Genomic DNA, 21,023 nt, shown 5'->3' with positions numbered 1-21,023 from the left:
AGTGCCTTATCTAAAGTAGATGATCATGGTAGGTCCCTCCTTCAAAGAATGACTCTGAGAAAGCCTGGAGGAGGCACACCAATGAAATTAATTCTTAATGTTGAGCATCCAAGCCCAACAGATGCAGACCAGTATGTATTGGGAATGTACTGGAAAAAGGGTTCCTATACTAAATTAGGGCATTTCTACCTTAAAGATATGTGTAATTCCCCTGAGTGGCGAGGAGCTACTCATATGGTCACAAACCCATTAAAACCACACATCCAGTCCTTTAAGGACATGATGGCCATTGCTAACCCCACCTTTGAAGATACTATGGCCGCTGAAACAGGTTTTAATGATGTTAACCTATGGTTAGAATGGATGAAATATAATGCCAACAAACATAACCGAACCGCATGCTATGTGTGTGGTGGTGCCCGGCCTCATCTGGGCACTGTACCTTTAACCCTGCCAGTAAATGATGAAAATTGCATTTTAAGTCTTTTTGCCTACCAATATAATTTCAACAGGTCTCAATGTCAAGCATGGACAGCGGAGTATCCTCTTATAGCCAAAAATGTAAGACCTCCTCATGGTGTTACCGTATATAAAGGTAATTACACTTGCTATGTCAAGCATGATGGGATTGGTAAATTTGTGGGTAACTTTCCCGCAGGTTATTGTACTACATATAGAACTGTTCCTGTACGTTTGCTGCAGCAGCACACTAGGTCACTGGGAGATATTTACTGGTTATGTGGGGATTTACAGTTAAGATCCAGAATGGACACAGAGTGGTGGGGGGAGTGTACATTGGCCAAGGCCATTATGCCTATACACATTATTTCTGACACACACACCAACACCCATGAGTCCAGCCACACTAAGGCCAAGCGTGAAGCCCCAGTAAAAGGAAGTTTTGACCCTCACATTTACATTGATGCCATTGGGGTGCCTAGGGGGGTACCCAATGAATTTAAAGCAAGAGATGAAGTTGCTGCAGGATTTGAATCAATTTTTACCATAGTTACTGCAAACAAGAACTTAAATTGGATAAACTACATTTATTACAATCAACAGCGTTTCGTTAATTACACCAGAGATGCCCTTCAGGGATTAGCCGAACAGTTGCAGGCAACATCCCAAATGGCCTTCCAAAATAGAATAGCCCTGGATATGATCCTAGCCGAAAAAGGAGGGGTATGTAAAATTTTGCCCGACACCATGACATGTTGTACCTACATCCCAGAAAACACAGGTCCTAATGGTAAAGTTACATTAGCCATAGCAAAATTAAATGACCTCTCAGAAGAATTAAAAAGGAATTCTGGGATAAAAGATCCCTGGGACAGATGGTTTGGTTGGATGACGGGTTGGAAAAAGGCTTTAATGCATATTGGTATGGCAATACTAATTTCTCTTTTTATCTTTGCTCTTCTCTTTTGTTGTGTCTTCCCCTGCCTGAGGAAAGCTCTCACGAAGACTATTGACCAAGCGGCACCCACTTTCACACTACTTGATGTTGATGACCAAGATTTCCAGGATCTCAACTCACCCTGTTTGCCGCTGCAATCCATCCCTTTTGATGATAAAGTGCGAGAGTTCTAGGAAGGGACCACCTTAGGGACAGCATCTGTCGGTGAATGGTAAAGGCCCCATGTGGAGAAGTGGTGGGTTAGCTGCCATGGGATACCCTTGGGTGTGAAGTGTTCGAGAGCCATACTGACAGATGAGCTAGCCTAATAGGGTCAGAAAATAGGGACAGACTTGCACTTTGCATTAACACCTAGCTAGCGGCCACGGGGTTTCTGTGCCTTTGGGCTAACACGTCTTCTGGTATTAACAAATAAAGTTTTTATCTCTTAGAATCTAACATTTCATAGGGGGGACTGATGTAGAATTATTAAAAATCTTATTGTATTTATATTGAATTGCTGCTCTAACTCTGTATTAACCTGATACTGTGACAAATCCTCCATTTTGTCCTCATAACCTGACTTCTTCATATGAAAACTACATTACATGACAGTATTTCTCAGCACATTTAATACAATAGACAAGGACAGTATTCTCCATAAGGATATGACTAACCCAGGAACTGTTGAATTTCCCCTAACTCGCAACATAATATAATTTAAAGGCCATGAGAACACAGTAGTAATGAAATGTTCTATTCATAAGAGACCTTGCACCTAACCACGAGATTTGACATCACCGACCGAGTAAAATGACGCTCAAGACCCCTTGTCCCCCACCCGTGTCCGGAAAAGTACCACCTCTTGGTGGGTGGACACGGAACTAACCACTTAGCTTTTGATCCAATTAATTATATTGATAGGTGGACACTAACCCAGACACTTAACAATTAATCCAATTAATGATGTTTATTCACTGATATCTTGATAATCAATGATGACGAAAATGTCTCTTAAAAGGGCCTGCGCGGGGGGGCGGGGCCTGACAGCCAAGATGGCCGGACGTGTCTTCTGAGGGCTCCTGTATCAGAGGGCACTAAAATGCACAATCTGCCTGATTTAAAACGATCCACGACACAAGCTACCCAGGTATCGAACCAGTGCCACACGAGGAGCAGAATGGTACCAGTCCGGTACCAATCCGCCACGGGAAAGTCCATACCGGCCACGCGGCCTAAGCGGGGTCTGGAGCATGGAGGAGGCGGCCGATCCCCCGGCCCACAGCCCGCATACAAGCGCGGACAGAGCACAGCCCTGCTACCCCCCCCTTTGGACCGGCGGGGGTTATCCCGGCCCGCTTTGGGGACGACAACCCCTTTGCGAGACCAAGCTACTACTAAACGGGACCCACGAGGCCCAAACAAGATGGCGGCAACCAGGCAGTCTGGGACGAAGCGCTCACTATACCAGCCTCCCGGGAACATAGCAGAGTTCTGCGACAGACTTATTGCTCACCTCTGCACAAAGCTCCACACCCAGGGACAGGCATTCAGGCGGGCGAGGAGGGAAGCAGCGGCATGGATCCGCCCGAAGACAAGAAGAAGTATGAGCTGGAATCCTCCTCGGGCCCCCAGAGGGGCGATTAGGGGTCAACGCCGGCACTTCATACGGCAGGAATCGACGCCAAGCCCCACGGACGCCGGCAATTGCTCCCACACAAGCCAGGGCGAGAGCTGCAGACATAGCCAGCCAGAAGGCCACCCGGAGGCAACAAATCCACTGGGCCAGCAGCAGACTTTCCCAAATAAATGGACCCACACCGTCTGCAACGACGTGCACCACCACCGGTTAAGTGCAGCAAGCGTCCGCACACACACACCAGGCGGGGGAGCCCATCACGAGGACTGGCACCGGGCGCAGAACAACCAGGGGAAGAACGGAGACACCATACTGAGACACCTCACTGACTTTCTCCTGAAGCACATACACGGTGTCGGATGAACATACCGCGGACCTGACTCTGACAACCCTCCCAACGCCAAGAAAGATGACTAGGTACACTGCTTAAGTATACAGTTAAAGTCCTGAATTACAGTCAGACCCGACCAGATGGCAACCACCTCTCCAAGTAATGTGACCTTGGTCACTCAGAAGCGCTATCTAATCTGCTGTGACATTGTGCAGCCTGGTATGTAATGGGGTGTTTAGTCCACAGCTGTTGGCCATTGGGTGCTCTCACCTGTTTGTTTGCTCTTATTTTAACTAAAGTTTGCTTAGCGAGTTAAAGTAATGTGTATGACAATCTACAAATATAGATACTCATCTTGACGTTTTTATAGTTTAGAAATAAGCGCAGAAAATCTACTGAAATAAGCTGGGAACATATACTACTTAGATCCTTATCGACATGTTTAAACGTGTTTTCCATAAATGATAAAAATGTGCAGGTAACTTTTAATACGTCTTTGTTTAAAAATTTATGTTATAATACGACAATCACTCGCCTGTTACTGCTAAAAACATATGTTACTACGCCATGTTTAACACACTGAATGTCCATCATCTTGACCTTTTTACTTTACTATACACTCTTTCAGTTAAGCTTGTTTATAAAATATAAAATGAGGCCGTTAATCTGCGGAGATATTGCAATTTACCGTGATATGTACAACCTGTATGACCCTTACATGTCTCCCTCTCTTTATTCTGTACCACCATAATCACTTGCCTCAATAAAATAAAGATTGACAAAAAAAAAAAAAAAAAAGGGCCTGCGCGCCCGCTGATTCTGGACTTGCCAATAAATTTCCTCGAAGTTATTTTAACCTGAACTCCGTGTGTCAGACTGAATTACTTCAGCGTATATACGCAATTCAATTCTCTTTAATTCGGACAGGAACAGATAGACACTTAAACATTTTGGTTTACTGAAAAAGTACCATAACAACTTGTATATACGCTGAAGTAATTCAGTCTGACACACGGAGTTCAGGTTAAAATAACTTCGAGGAAATTTATTGGCAAGTCCAGAATCAGCGGGCGCGCAGGCCCTTTTAAGAGACATTTTCGTCATCATTGATTATCAAGATATCAGTGAATAAACATCATTAATTGGATTAATTGTTAAGTGTCTGGGTTAGTGTCCACCTATCAATATAATTAATTGGATCAAAAGCTAAGTGGTTAGTTCCGTGTCCACCCACCAAGAGGTGGTACTTTTCCGGACACGGGTGGGGGACAAGGGGTCTTGAGCGTCATTTTACTCGGTCGGTGATGTCAAATCTCGTGGTTAGGTGCAAGGTCTCTTATGAATAGAACATTTCATTACTACTGTGTTCTCATGGCCTTTAAATTATATTATGTTGCGAGTTAGGGGAAATTCAACAGTTCCTGGGTTAGTCATATCCTTATGGAGAATACTGTCCTTGTCTATTGTATTAAATGTGCTGAGAAATACTGTCATGTAATGTAGTTTTCATATGAAGAAGTCAGGTTATGAGGACAAAATGGAGGATTTGTCACAGTATCAGGTTAATACAGAGTTAGAGCAGCAATTCAATATAAATACAATAAGATTTTTAATAATTCTACATCACTATCAGGGTTATTTGCTAAAATGAAAATTGTCTCAAAATTCAATGTGAATTCAAAGTGAATTTCAAATTAGAGGCCAAAGCAGCAGATCTAGAAGCACAGCTAACTTGGAGAATTTCTCCAGTTTGGCTACTTTGAATAAATTTGAAATTAATTTAATTAAATTCACAACAATTCTCATTTTAGTAAGTAACCATGTAAAATGTAAATTGATTATAGAAATAGGGGTGTGAAAGGCTGAACCTGTTGGAATTATTATTATTATTTTTTTAGTCTTAACTTCTATGATTGAAAAATAAAACATTTATTGTTTTGCATATCAATGTGAAATAAATCAAATCTCTGGAAGACCACTAAGAATATAGAAATTATATTTCACCTCAAAGTGACACTATGGTTCTAAAACCACCGTTTAGGTGGTCGGACGCCTTTTCCTCGAGTTAGAAAGGTGATTTGCATCTGGCCTCACCCCCACCTCCTTGGCTGACATCATCAGAATAGATGATCTCAGCCAATCACAATGCTTTTCCATAGGAAAGCATTAGATTGGCTGAGATCGTCAATACTGATTATCTCAGCCAAGGGAGTGGGGGCGAAGCCAAACACAGTCCTGGCCAATCAGCATTTCTGTCTGGTGGAACCCAGATAAGAAAGAAGTCAAATTGTTCAAAATCGTTTGACTGCTTATACTGGGAGGGTGCCAGGGTTCCCCGGCCCCATAAGCAATACAAAGAACTGTAGTGGTTATAGTACTTAGATGGATCCTTTAATTAAAGAAAGAAAACAAAGTCCTCTGTGGCTCTAGAATTTAAAGGTCAACTGAATTTCAAAAGTATTGTTTTGCTTTACATATATGTGAAACTGGCGATAAATCTCAATGTATCCTTAGTGGTAAAATATTTTATAAATAAATAAATATATATTGAAAAGTCCCCATATCTTACGGTGAATACACTTTAAAGATACAATGATAACAATATTTTCTGCTTCAAACTAAGACCCGGTCACTGCTCCTGATATGAGAGACATTAGTGAACACAGTCTGGATTTTCTAGACAGATTTGACTGCAGGGACTTAAACAGACGATGGACCGCTATGATTGGCCGATAATGTGCAAATGGTGATAGTTGGGAAATGGACAAAAAATAAATAAAAAGCATGAAAAAATGTATGTGTAAAAAAAAATAATAATAATAATAATAATAATAACCGTATTAGTAGTTGTATATCAATAGTAAAATAGAAAGTTGTTTCGATACCAAAGTAAAATGCTTGTGATTACCAGCTTTTCGTAAAGAGGTTTTACAGAGCCTCCAGGCCTGTATCTACATCTCAATTGCCTGCAGATGCAGAACTCTCCGTTGTCCTAATGCACATAAAACAATGCAGCTCTCTGTTTCTTGCTCCAAGAGAATCAGGAAGCAAGCAAATGTCTTACTCCCTCCCTCCTTCCCAAAAAAAAAAAAAAAAAATGGTTATGTAAATACCACGTTGACAAATAAAAAGACCTGAAAAAAAAAAACCGTAAAAAAAATCTAAAATGAAGAATAAATGTATATTTGGAGTCAGAGTTAGGCGACCCTAGTAGATACCTGCCCGCTCTGCCAATTGGCAAATCTGGCCCTGACGGCACCTGCTTTCTATTAAGAGGTTTTATGCATTTCAATTACAATAACATTGATGCAATGGACAATCTGGTGCTGACTCATGTTTTCTCCACTGACAAGTTTGTGCTGTTTGTTCAGAAGCTTTCAAATGATAAACTTCAAAAACCTTCTTAATAATAATAATAATTAAGAAGGCTTTTGAAGTTTTTGAATAATAAAACAGTTTGTTCTTTTTCTTCCTACGTTCATATCACCCTAATTGATATTTTAGACCATAGCATTCTGAACTGTGTGGCTCGGCACGTTAGTGTGTCACACGAATGAGGTGTCTAACAGGAAGGGGAGTGCATTGCACAGCGCTCCCCTTCTGCCAGTCACTCCATGTTGTGTGGCCAAGCAGGTGGACCGCAGTAGAGGAACTTCACTGAGAGCACAGAACTGCTTCCTGTTAGACTGGGTAGGGGAAATAGAAGCTCCTCTACTGCAGTTCGACTGCTAGGCCATGCTACATTGAGGGAGGTAAGGCTTAGCAAACACAGGGAATGGGGCATAGAATGGCACAGGAGGGTAGAGGGGACAGAAGAAGGGTAAATGAGGGGGGGGGGGGCGGCGCAAAAACACACTGAGAAGCCACAAGGGGACACACAGATGGATTGAGGGAGGAGAAAGAGACACACAGAGGGACTGAGGGGGGCAAAGAGACACACAAAGGGGCTGTGGGAGGGACAAAGAGACACACAGAGGGGTTGTGGGAGGGTCAAAGAGACACACAAATTGGCTGTGGGAGGGACAAAGAGACACACAGAAGGGTTGGGTGAAGAGACATACAGAGGGGAATGAGAAAAAGAGAAACATTAAGGGGTTTAGGGAAGAAAGAGGCCTGCCAACCAGCCACAGCAGTCTGGCAGCAACAAGCAACCAGCAACAGTAAATAAGTTGAGAAGAGCCAAATTGGGCTGGGTATGTTATATTACCATATTGGGAATAGGGGCCAGAGTGTTAGAGAGACGGTCGAGGGATCATACATGAAGTCATGTGTTTAGGAATTAGAACACTGTCTGGACCGCTGCCATGCCTGAAAAGTGTATCACCAGCATGAATCGTTTGGAAAGCTATGCTTTAGACTTTACTCTAGAGATTATAAGTACATAAATTCTCATTGTATCTGAATGATGACTATCATCTCTTTGTCTTACCATATTATTAAAATGTCAGTTTAAAGAGACACAGCTTAATGTAGTGGTTCTGGTGTCTATAGCCTCAGGACCACATTAAGAGCCCATTGGGCCTGGTGCTGACAATGATTGGCCTTATTATAGAATCGTATCGACAGAAAACACTAAAACCGTTATCCCTCCCAATCGTCATGTATCTGGTGGAGGTGGTGCTGGAGGGAAACAGAATAGAGCTTTAAAAAAAAACACATACCATATGCTAATGTCTTGCTTTCATCTTTCAAGTAAATTCATACCCACTAAATGCTGTGTCCGGCGTGGTAAAAGGGTAGGCCACTGACGCAAATCACGTAACCAGAACCACCCAAAGGGGTAGTCATTCCCCCAAAAAATCTGCCCAAGACTTTAGAAGGTCAGCCTGGTGTGAATGCATGTCAGGCCACCTGAAAATCATGCAGGCTGGCCAACTAAGGGCATACCATGCAGACAGCACCCTGAGCGTGGCATAAATGCGTCTAATGATGCGCTCGCTCCACGCTTTCTAACTAACACTCATGTATCCACTCCTCTCCTTACTAACAGGCAGACGCTCCTGTTATACAGTCTGCAATGGGCCTTTTCTATGGGTCTGGATCTTCAGCTCCTATGTTAATCTGGCACTGTAGAGTCTGTCAATGCAAACTTCCTTTTCAGAGAAATCTTACATTAGTGATTAGTAACGACTCTAGTGGCAGTCACTCAGATGGCCACTAGAGGTGCTTTCTATGTCTGGCGTTCAGCATCTCCTCTCTGCATGGTGCTGAGCACTCCTCTTAGAGATGCATTGATACAATGCATCTGTATAAGGAGGTGATGAAGAGTTCAGCATTTTGCCAAAGATGCGCAATAGTTTCTTAAGGCTTTCCTATGGGAAAGCATTGGATTGGCTGAGATCTTCAAGATTGATGATGTCAAACGCAGTGAGAACCATGCAGAAATGGAGAAAAGGTAAGTTTAAAGGAACCCTATAGTCTCAGGAACACAAACGTATTACTGACACTATAGTGGTAAAATCACTCTTTAGGTTTCCGAACTCCCTTGGCTGCCTTTAAAAATGTGAATTTACTCACCTTTTTCCTAGCTCCGCGACAGTCTCACCATGGCAATCAGCATCTCCACATTGAGATGAATTAAATCAAACCTCCATGCAGAGTATGGACATGCTGAACGTCAATGCTGGAACACTGTGCAGCACTGACACAGGAAGCACCTCTAGTGGCCGTCTGCGGCGTGCCCACATGGGCGTAGGAACCCAAAAAAATCTGGGGGGGATAGCATTTTTACTCGCCGGGTATATTCTTATTCCGTAAACTAGGAGTTGTTTATCCCATTGTACAGCGCTACGGAATTTGCAGTCGCTATATAAATGATTAAATAATAACATTAAAGGGTCACTACAAGGAAGGGGTAAATTAGAGATTAGTGCCACGAATAATATGCTAGATTGCCTACTTACAACCAGATGAGGATGGTGATGGGCTCTAGCTGCAGTCTGGCTCCACTGGTCTGGTGTAGAACAGGCTCTCTGGAGGCTGTTTGTAACTGGTCCCAAAAATCAATGTTCTGTGAGAACGGGAAGCAGCTCCATTTTTTGGGGGCCCTTTACACAGCTCAAGGTCTGGGTCCCAGGGTCCACCTTCACGTTCCACCAATGAGTTTGTTCACAGGGGGTGGAGTGTGTAGGGGATGTCCTGATATGTGTGTAAGGAATGCATTGTGTGAATCTGTGTTTGTATGTGTAAGGGCTGCAAGGTGTGATTCTGTGTATGTACGGGATGCAGTGTGTGTGTGTAAGGAATGCATTGTGTGTTTCTGTGTGTGTGTGTGCACGGGGTGCATTGAGTGTGTGTGTAAGGATGAATTGTGTGTTTCTGTGTGTGTAAGGGTGGCATGATTGTGTGAGTGTGTGATGGATGTCAATCTCTCTCCCCACCCCCCCCTCCCTGTTTCTCTTTCTCCCCACCCCCCCCTCCCTGTTTCTCTTTCTCCCCACCCCCCCCTCCCTGTTTCTCTTTCTCCCCACCCCCCCCTCCCTGTTTCTCTTTCTCCCCACCCCCCCCTCCCTGTTTCTCTTTCTCCCCACCCCCCCCTCCCTGTTTCTCTTTCTCCCCACCCCCCCTCCCTGTTTCTCTTTCTCCCCACCCCCCCCTCCCTGTTTCTCTTTCTCCCCACCCCCCCCTCCCTGTTTCTCTTTCTCCCCACCCCCCCCTCCCTGTTTCTCTTTCTCCCCACCCCCCCCTCCCTGTTTCTCTTTCTCCCCACCCCCCCCTCCCTGTTTCTCTTTCTCCCCACCCCCCCCTCCCTGTTTCTCTTTCTCCCCACCCCCCCCTCCCTGTTTCTCTTTCTCCCCACCCCCCCCTCCCTGTTTCTCTTTCTCCCCACCCCCCCCTCCCTGTTTCTCTTTCTCCCCACCCCCCCCTCCCTGTTTCTCTTTCTCCCCACCCCCCCCTCCCTGTTTCTCTTTCTCCCCACCCCCCCCTCCCTGTTTCTCTTTCTCCCCACCCCCCCCTCCCTGTTTCTCTTTCTCCCCACCCCCCCCTCCCTGTTTCTCTTTCTCCCCACCCCCCCCTCCCTGTTTCTCTTTCTCCCCACCCCCCCCTCCCTGTTTCTCTTTCTCCCCACCCCCCCCTCCCTGTTTCTCTTTCTCCCCACCCCCCCCTCCCTGTTTCTCTTTCTCCCCACCCCCCCCTCCCTGTTTCTCTTTCTCCCCACCCCCCCCTCCCTGTTTCTCTTTCTCCCCACCCCCCCTCCCTGTTTCTCTTTCTCCCCACCCCCCCCTCCCTGTTTCTCTTTCTCCCCACCCCCCCCTCCCTGTTTCTCTTTCTCCCCACCCCCCCCTCCCTGTTTCTCTTTCTCCCCACCCCCCCCTCCCTGTTTCTCTTTCTCCCCACCCCCCCTCCCTGTTTCTCTTTCTCCCCACCCCCCCCTCCCTGTTTCTCTTTCTCCCCACCCCCCCTCCCTGTTTCTCTTTCTCCCCACCCCCCCCTCCCTGTTTCTCTTTCTCCCCACCCCCCCCTCCCTGTTTCTCTTTCTCCCCACCCCCCCCTCCCTGTTTCTCTTTCTCCCCACCCCCCCCTCCCTGTTTCTCTTTCTCCCCACCCCCCCCTCCCTGTTTCTCTTTCTCCCCACCCCCCCCTCCCTGTTTCTCTTTCTCCCCACCCCCCCCTCCCTGTTTCTCTTTCTCCCCACCCCCCCCTCCCTGTTTCTCTTTCTCCCCACCCCCCCCTCCCTGTTTCTCTTTCTCCCCACCCCCCCCTCCCTGTTTCTCTTTCTCCCCACCCCCCCCTCCCTGTTTCTCTTTCTCCCCACCCCCCCCTCCCTGTTTCTCTTTCTCCCCACCCCCCCCTCCCTGTTTCTCTTTCTCCCCACCCCCCCCTCCCTGTTTCTCTTTCTCCCCACCCCCCCCTCCCTGTTTCTCTTTCTCCCCACCCCCCCCTCCCTGTTTCTCTTTCTCCCCACCCCCCCCTCCCTGTTTCTCTTTCTCCCCACCCCCCCCTCCCTGTTTCTCTTTCTCCCCACCCCCCCCTCCCTGTTTCTTTCTCCCCACCCCCCCCTCCCTGTTTCTTTATCCCCACCCCCCCCTCCCTGTTTCTTTATCCCCCCTCCCTCCCTGTTTCTTTATCCCCCCTCCCTCCCTGTTTCTTTATCCCCCTCCCCTCCCTGTTTCTTTATCCCCCCCTCCCTCCCTGTTTCTTTATCGCCCCCTCCCTCCCTGTTTCTTTATCGCCCCCTCCCTCCCTGTTTCTTTATCCCCCCCTCCCTCCCTGTTTCTTTATCCCCCCCTCCCTGTTTCTTTATCCCCCCCTCCCTGTTTCTTTATCCCCCCCCTCCCTGTTTCTTTATCCCCCCCTCCCTGTTTCTTTATCCCCCCTCCCTCCCTGTTTCTTTATCCCCCCTCCCTCCCTGTTTCTTTATCCCCCCCCTGTTTCTTTATCCCCCCCCCTCCCTGTTTCTTTATCCCCCCCTCCCTGTTTCTTTATCCCCCCTCCCTGTTTCTTTATCCCCCCCCCCCCCCCCCTCCCTGTTTCTTTCTTCCCCCCTCCCCTACCTGTGTTGTAGCGTGGCCGAGCTCTGTACTGTCCGCGGCCGGGTACAGGGAGCTTTTGTTTCCTGTACCCGGCGGACTAACAGGAAGTGCACACTCAGTGTTCACTTCCTTTTAGTCCGGCCGGGTACAGGAGACAGATGCTCCCTGTACCGGCGGACTATACAAGGCTCGGCCACGCTACATTGAGGGAGTGACAGGAGGGAGCGCTGAGCGCTTCCCTCCTGTCAGCCCCTCTCCTCTGGCTGCGCCCGGGCGGTGCGCCCTCATGGACGCACCAGCCCGGGCAAAGCTGCAGCTGCCTGAGGCTCTCTGCAGAGCGCTCGGGCGGCTGCAGCAAAAGGGGGGCCGGCGGAGCTGGGGGGGATTTCCCCATTACCTGTCCCCCCCGCATGATTTGCTGGGGGGGATGCGTCCCCCCCATCCCCCCCGGTTCCTACGCCCATGCGTGCCCACTTAAGGTAGGTACATTAAGCAGTAGTTCTCTGGCTATATTTTAAAAGATCTTATGAACTGTAGCCTTTGCAATCACTCCCCTTTTTTCCCGGAAGAGACTTTCAGTCACAGCACAGGGAAATAGCCAACCAGAGTCTTCTCATGTGGTCCTTTAACTCCATTCTGAGGGTGGCTATGGATATGAACAATAGTGTTCCTTTAAAGCTTAGTGAGGTGTTATTGGCGGAACACCCAACCCCTGCAGTACTTTGTTTAAAAGAGGTCTAGTTTAGGAGAAAAAATATTTAATTTCTGCACGTAGCTCTACCCCATGGCTTTTAATAATGCAATTCTATGCAAATCTATTTACGTAGAAACAAAGAATATGACACTGAGGATGCGAGTAAACTTAGTAGCTTGCCCTTCGGTTAGTCCTGACTGGTCTTAAAAAATAAATAAAAAAATGTTTTGCTCACTTGTGCCAAGAGATCCTATAATATTTACATATGAGACTGATCCCGCTCATAAGGGCAGTCCAGAACCGCAATACAGCAATCCTGTAAGATCATTTTGGCCTTCTTTAAAACACATTTTCAAAAAATAAAATAAAATATAGGGCTTGTTCTTCACCCTTAAAGCTTTACAGCAAGCTGAGGTGCTTTAGGGGTTTGGAGCGTCCCTTTAAAGAACGCTACAAAGCTTAATCCAAAATAAAGCATAGCAACACTCATTAGCTCCTACATTTGCAATTCCAACTGTACATTAAACAAGGCTTCATTGTATTTCATTTTGTGTCTTGCTGCGTTCATTATTACAGCTGGGTACTCCATGCAATTTGTCTGGTCTGCCAAATTGCTAGATGCTTGATTCTTAGGAGAATACATTTGACACATAACGTAACTGGATCTATTTATACTCTGGAACAGATCTCATTTGTAGGATAAACATTCAGACATAACACCTGGTCTTGCAGGCTCAGTTCCCCTTATTACATAATAGGCTGTCACGGTGCTTAGAACAGCCCTCAAGGTTCCAACCTGGAATGAATTTCCTGCACTGCTGTCAGCACAAGGCCACAAGCACAATCAACTGACACCACACCACTACTTTACATTGAAAATATCAGATGAGGTCATTTTAAAATTTTTTTTTTTTTTTATAAACGTTGCAGACATGCTAGTGTCTCTTCAGCTCCTAACCTGTGAGTAGTTGTTGAGGGGTATTAATAAAATAACTGGTCCTCACCCATGAGTGTTTTATGGGGGAAATTATTAAAAAAACAACAACAACGGGGGGACACCCACACAGAGACAAAGAGTTCACTCACAAATAAGCTTTATGGATCTTGACACATTTTCTCTCCCCTGGCATAGGTCTCCCATGCTCCCACCTGTGGATGCCTAGTGTCCCCACCCATGAGCACACCGCTCAGAGTTACTTTTTAACATGGTTACACGCTACTTTTGTGAGTGAATGTTTGTGTTTGCATGTTCTTAAATCTCAAATTATGTGTTTTTTAATTTAATTTTAATTTTATTTTTTTCCTTAATTCCAATATAGCAACATGTCAGATAAACGGGAGATATTAAGCAAAATGTTCTTGAAAGTGTTTCCTTTTTGTTTGTTTAAAACAATTGTCGGAAACGTTTTCTTCTTTACATTTCCAAAAGTTTTTCCCACCTCCACAAACACACCACTAACAATATTGTGTGAACATTCTGCAACGGAGAATAGCATACTTTTATGGTGCAAAAAAGTAAAATTACTAAAGGAGAAGTAACATTAAAAGAACAAAAAGTAAAAATGACTGTTAGAATTGGTAATTCTCATCATTAAAAATCTTCACGGGGGGCGGAGCCTGGCTGTGGAGCTAACAGGACGCACGCTGTAAGAGCTCCTGGGCCTAAACAAGCAGATTGGACTATAAACTCTGGCCAACCTGGCGATTTGGACCCGAACTGGCAGAACCAGGCTCAGTAAGCATCTGGGTACCGGGGGATACCGCTCACGAGGGTTTAAGCCGCTGGAATCCCCGGACCGAGGCTTGCGGCCTACACCGCGTGGTGCTGTAGAGAGGCGGCCGCTCTCTCAGCCCTCAGAGCCGCTGAGTAAATGCTGCGACACAGCTGCCCTCATCCCCCCCCCCTGGACCGGAGGGGGTTATCCCGGTCCAGCTCCAGACCCAAAGGAGCACAAGTCGACAACACAAAGTTACAGCACCTACCCAAAATGGCGGCTGCACACAAGGGAGAGACACACGGGCGCCACGCTGGCCCAAGACTACTAAGCGACGACCTGCCAGCCCGCATCGACCAACTGTTCGCAAACTTCTGGAAGAGGCTGCAGGAGAAACTGGAACTTGGAGCTGGACAAAACACGGCACCACAACGACCTGCCTCCCTCCCTCAACGTAACGCTTCTATGGCGCCGAGATCGAGACAGTCTGGGCCCTGTCGGACCCCGCGGAGAAGGGGAGCAAGGGGAAGCCGTAAAGCTTCAGACAGCCCCGCCTGTCCGATAAGTGCTACACCGACCCAAACCGACCCACGATGCATGACCGCCCTCCCAAGACCGGGTAAGCGCTTACCCCGAGGGTGCCAGCCACGGTCCTCAAAGGCACCGGCGGCGAAAACTCTGTTAAGGCAGCGAAACATGCACCACACACCCCACAAGCTCAAAGCCGCACAGAAACACAAACCCAAGGTGAAGACCTCACCAGAGAAGCCGAAGCAGCAACCAACGTCCTTAACAGCAGCTCGGTGCAAGCTCCAGCTTGACAAGCAGGGACCGGACGAGCCACGGCAGACTAGCACCTGCAAATACATGATTTACCCCCAGCTGCTAATGCCTCTGATTACGCTGAAGGACTTTAACACTTTTCCTGACCGCACAGAGTTCCCGCTCAGTACCCTCATGCTGGACAGCACAGAAAGGGGAACCCTGAGGGCTTCCAGACGGGGCAGCAACCACCAGCAGGTGACTCCACTTGCCTGCATCGCCAGAGCGGGCCTCCACAGTGATGGACGGACGAGTCAGCAGCCGGAGCCCACAAAGCTGTACCTCGTGGTGCCTCACCAGGACTCTCTACCATCCCTAACACCCTTCAATACGCAAGGTATCGGCTGACAGGGAACTCACGAACCGGGACATATAGGGGTACAAGCTTAAAGCCTCTACTATCATAGACGCTGTCCATACTACACGGCAACCTCTTAAATAGAGACTTTCCGACGAGATTGAACTTTCACGTAATTTACACTGTTTACCCGAGTCAAATGTTTCAGCACCTCCATGATAGGGGTTTTCATTAGCATAGCGCCTTACAGCACGCATCAGCCATGCTTTTAGATAGCCTGCCACCTATTATTATATGCCTACATGGCACCCAACTCGTTTCTCCCTCATGTCTCTTTCCCCCCCTCTCTCCTGTAGGCATAATCTGTGTTGTCCTCAGCCTAGTTTAAACACTGTATAAACCTAATACTCCACGCTAGACGCAGGACAGAACCTGATTACTCTAACCTACTCTAATGATTATTGTTTCGCCTTAATTCTATTGCAAATGTTAGCAATGATGTTTTACGGGTTAGGTTGTATATAATGTTATGAAATCTCATGTTACACTAGAACGCCCGCCTTGTACGGTCTGCACGTACACCGAGCACCTCAGTAGCGTTAAGCGGAGTGCGAATATACAGCTGAACCTGCATGTCTTGATACGACACTACTCTACTCTAACTAAACTACTAATCTCAGAAAAGCGAATGTTTAGGCATCCTAACTAAACTACTAAGCTTAGAAAAGCGACTGTATAAGCGCCCTAACTAAACTACTAATTTCAAGTAAGCGACGGTATAAGCGTCCTAACTAAACTACTAAGCTTAGAAAAGCGACTGTATAAGCGCTCTAACTAAACTACTAAGCGCAGAAAATCGGCTTTACACATGACAGTGACACAGAAAACATCTTGATGATTAAGCGATGACACTCTACATAATCACTATCTATAAGCTACTGTTAATAACCGACAAATTAATCCCTTATGACAAATATAGTCACCCAGCTTGCGCCTAGCTTGTATTAATATATATGCATATCTCTCATTTATTAACGATTTAGACATAAGCCTGTTTGCTAATTTGCCTTTAAAAAATGTGCAATGTTAATCTCTATTGCCATATGTTATCTTATGTATGTCACCGGGTTGCACCTGCTGTTATGGCAGTACCAAACCACTTGTTTAACCTTTGCACAAATAAAATAAAGAATTAAAAAAAAAAAAAAAAAAAATCTTCACAGAAGAGGTGCAAATTACTCTGCAATATTTTCAAAAAAATCTTCCCTTTGGGTCAGACAGTGAATTTCCATTTTTGAATGACGTAGCTGAGCCCTTTCCCTTTATCGGGCCCAGCTGCGTTTTGCTTCCTTCTAAGCCCTGCCATCACGACTCCATAGTGGTGCCACACTCTGGCTAAGGAGGGTCTTTCTCCTGTTCTGCTACAGGAAAACAGCTGAAAAGAACTAATGCCACCAAGATATTCATAAGGAAGGATTAATGGGGTTGCATTGCCAAATTATATATCATGCGTTGATAACTTTAATCATTCCGTGAAGTGTTCAGTTTGTAGACTTTGTGACCAGTTCAGGTGGTAAACATTTAGCTTAGTTTAGTTTGTCCAATGGAACACTCACTGCCATCTTGGAGGAGGCGGGTTCCCTTCAAGTTAAACATCTGAGTTCAATGGAGACCCAACTGTAGAGCTGTTCGGCCAAATGTGAATTGACTGCGTTCATTTAAGACACACTACTAATCTTCTACTAATGCGAGTGGACTTGAAAGTCTGAATTTAGGGGGAGAATGGGGGAGGGAGAGTATATGAAGTGGAACATAGCAACCATATTGTGGCAGAAGCAGCCACAAGAGACTATTATTTACAATGTTATTTGTCCTTAGCTCTATATGTCAATGCATATAATGTATATTGTACCAGCATGTTAATGTAATCGGTTCCCGAGCCAGATATACTTACCCGGTTCGGGAACCGATTAAAAGTACCGAATGCCAGACCACCCTGCTGTGGTCGTGTGTCTCCCATTAAGAAGGAAACAATGTTACACATACCGTAATTGGGTTCGTGGGTGGCCGCCGTTCGCCTAATCTCCACGTGGCGGCGGCCATCTTACCTGCCGAACAGCGGTGTTTGGTCGTCGAGCGTCTGGAACTAAAATCGGACGCTCGACTAACCAGACACCGCTCAGACCTCCAGGATCGCCAAACCGTATGATTCAAACTGCCGAACGGCCCGCCGTTCGGTAGTTTGGATTCCCCAGACTAGGGGATTCATCCGAACAAAAGATTAGGGTCGGATGGCTGAGATGTTCGGCACTTTCTATTCAGTGAAATAGACCGACTACAGGGCCAGAATCTATGGAGCTGTTTTCGGCTACTGTGTCCCTGCAGTCGGTCAAATCTTTAAATGTCTGCAACTCCCGAACCCCTGGTCTGATCTGGGTGAAATTTGAATATGTTGCTCACCCAGAGCAGACCTACCAGGGGACCCCTCATTTGTCATCGTACCGCCCGTATTTAGGGGACATTCAGAAACTGGGGAAAACTCTGTTCCCACTAATGAAGTTACCTGCTAATCTAAGGGGAGGAGAGGGAGGGGAGGTGATTGTGAGGTTGTTTTAAGATACCTCCCTTGCATGGGAAAAAGACATAAAAGAAATTGTGTGAATAAAGCTGACAGTTGACCTCCAAGCTATGTGTCGTCTAGTTCTTGGAGGGAAGGGATTGTAACTACGCTACCCGTTTTATACCTGTCTTGGATTGCTGTTCCTGTCTACCAGCGGAGCTACCTTGGATCATACCTCTACTCCGCTACACATATTTAGCCATGTAGCAATGTTTCAGCCAATGAGAATAGAGCTAATATACATGTTGTTGTCAGAAGAACAATGTATGAATGAGAGAAAAAAAAAAACAAATGTTAGTCCCCGGATAATAACATTCACAGTTTTTAGAGGAATTAAAGTAATGACAGGCATGTTCCCTAAATTAAACATTTTATTCACTAAATATTGAATTTCAGTAAATCGAAAAACAGCACACTTTAAACAAAAATAACTGTATTTGACAAAAAATGCAATTCAGGCTATTTTTGGCCCTTTAAATTATGAATGGGTTGGATTAAGGAAATGTATAATCTCTTAGACATCCCTCCAGTGAGGGCTGGACTGTGACCAATCAAGGACCCTCATTCAGTATTACACTTCTCAAAAATATTTTAACACTGAATGGAGGGACAGGGTTAGGAAAATCTCGGTACTATACCCAATTCAGTGAGATAAAATGGTTATAGCGTCTGTGGCCTTTTTAAAAAAGCGGCCTTGTCCTCTTTTGACAGCATGGGGGTTGTAACAAGATTAATTTAAAAAAGTGCCGATTACTACTGAAATCTGCACTTGTAAAATGAAAATGAAAATAGACACTTCACATATAGACTGTAAGCTCGTTTGAGCAGGGCCCTCTCCAACCTATCGTACCTGTAAGTTTTCTTGTAATTGTCCTATTTATAGTTAAATCCCCCTTCTCATAATATTGTAAAGCGCTACGGAAGCTGTTGGCGCTATATAAATGGTGAGAATAATAATAATAATAAATCACTTTAGCAAGATCAAATGCTTTAGGTGTTTAGAGTGTTCCTTTAATGCTATTTTTCAGACTTCACAAACACATATTTGCAATACACATGGCTTAATTTAACACAGTATTACAAAAATCTGGGAAGGGATAGTACCGCTTTAAGAAAGCATTATGGTCTTTTTTTTTTTAATGAGTACAAGAGGAAACCAAAAACAGACACAATAAAATCTGACACATTGCAAGTCATGGATTATTAACCCTGACTATAGAACCGCCAGCTCCTGACACATTTTACTGCTATAGTGTATCATGAGAAAGTCATTGTTTGAGCAACACGTTACACAAAACTTCACACAACACTATGCATGTAATTACAAGAAAAAAAAAAATCAATTTCCTATTTTAATGGAAAACCAAAGGCGGTTATATTTAGTCTAGCATTATATTAAGTGGTTAAACTTTACCTGGTTGTTTAACAGACAATTTCCCTTTAAGGCAAGTCTGAGCAGGATTCTGATGTGGTTTTAACTCTTACCTGTGTTCTGCTGGATGGTGAGGCAGGAGGGGTGAAAAGTCCAGTCACCAAAACCACCCCAGCCAACAGTCCAAGGAAAAGCAAGGCTCCATTTGCACACCTAGAATTTGTGTTTCCATGTCCGTGGAGGTCCATTGTGTATTCCCAAAAACACTCTGAGAGCAAAACTTCACCTCGAGGCAAAATACCCCCCTCCACAGTATTCAGGCTTTTATCTCGCAATCAGTCAGTAAAGTGATAACTGGATTCCACCATCACTGTTCTGCTTAATTCTCAGCCCTTTTAGCTACACATTGGGAGGGTTTTTTTTTTGTCCCTGTGGCTTTTGTCTCTTGGCAACTCTGCCTTACATCTTCTGCATCTCTCTGCACGTTACCCTTATCAAACCTCTTTTTTCCTTTTGTCTACACAGTGATCTCACTCTAGAACGTTGATTTTCTTGCAATATTGTTGCCTCTGGTAGTTGGTCTCCTGAGCATTATCTAAGCTGAGTTTCTGTCTACTTCTTCTGCCTATTTCAGATTTCCTCTCTCACTCTCTCCAGACTGAAGAAGTAAAGTCTTTGGTTTAAAAAAAAAAAAAAAAAAAGGCTCTGTTAGTTTATCTCTGCCAACTATCCTTCTAATTGGAGCCAAATGTTCTCATTTTTCACAGGCAAAAAGTTTGGGCTGGGACTGTTGGGGCGAGTGTGGGGGAGCGCAGGCTGAGCAGTATAGTTTGCGTCCAGCTGTGAGAGGTTCAGTAAGAGGAGGGATACATCTCATTTTGACAGTTCACTTTAAGGAATCTTTAAAAAAAAAGTACAGAAGCTAAGTCTGACTGCTAAATGCATCATGTAATCCAACGAAGACAAAAGAGCCATATGGCACATTGCTATGCACTCTCCAGTCCAATAAATATACTAATTAATCACTTATATGATCACCCTGAGGCCCATTTATATTCTCAATGAGAAACGTTATTGTGAGGCATTTTATTGACCATGAGACGGACGGGTAAGGAGACTGAATACAATTTATTTAAAGTTTTGACTTCCCGTAGCCTGAAACAGAATGAAATGCAATTTAAGTTTATGAGACATTCATTTAATTCCAGGTAAAGCAAAATTATACCTCATAAATTTCTCAACTTAGTGACCTAGTTTCACCTGTTGTCACGGTCATTTTAATCTTGTTGTCTGCTTTAAAATTTATATATATATATATATATATATATATATATATATATATATATATTGCTATAAAAAGCAATAATAAAATAGAAATCCAGCCGGTCATTCCGTGAGAACTCCAAAAGTAAGAATTTTCCAGTTAGTCAGCGGTGGCTAGTCTTTGCTCCCCAGCCTTTATGCCAGCACTGGAGTGGGATATTAAGTTTGTAGCGGGGTGTCGTGGTAAAGGGGGCGATGATAGGTGCTCATGTCTTGCATGACTGAGCCGTTTCATGGTGTGTGGGCTGATGTGCCTGGTGGAGAAACCCTCTTTATGCTTAGGGGTTACTGGAATATAAATAAATGTTTGTAGAGGGTGTGCAAAATGCCCTTGAGTTC

At 45.2% G+C, this 21,023-nt stretch overlaps 1 protein-coding gene across 1 annotated transcript in view; it reads right to left on the bottom strand.

Moving 5' to 3' along the window:
- MMP23B (matrix metallopeptidase 23B) overlaps nucleotides 1–20,119 on the bottom strand; it is a 41,171-nt gene extending 21,052 nt beyond the window's left edge. The window contains exon 1 of the mRNA XM_063437009.1: nucleotides 19,475–20,119. Within this exon, the coding sequence (XP_063293079.1) occupies nucleotides 19,475–19,609 (135 nt within the window). The 5' untranslated portion in view covers nucleotides 19,610–20,119. The remainder of the gene's footprint in view (nucleotides 1–19,474) is intronic.
- Nucleotides 20,120–21,023: the final 904 nt, after the last annotated feature.

The sequence above is a fragment of the Pelobates fuscus genome, chromosome 11 (assembly GCF_036172605.1).
Source record: "Pelobates fuscus isolate aPelFus1 chromosome 11, aPelFus1.pri, whole genome shotgun sequence".
NCBI classification, from domain to species: domain Eukaryota; kingdom Metazoa; phylum Chordata; class Amphibia; order Anura; family Pelobatidae; genus Pelobates; species Pelobates fuscus.
The sequence above is the reverse complement of the archived record's forward strand: the minus strand, read 5'-3'. Positions and strand labels throughout refer to the sequence as shown.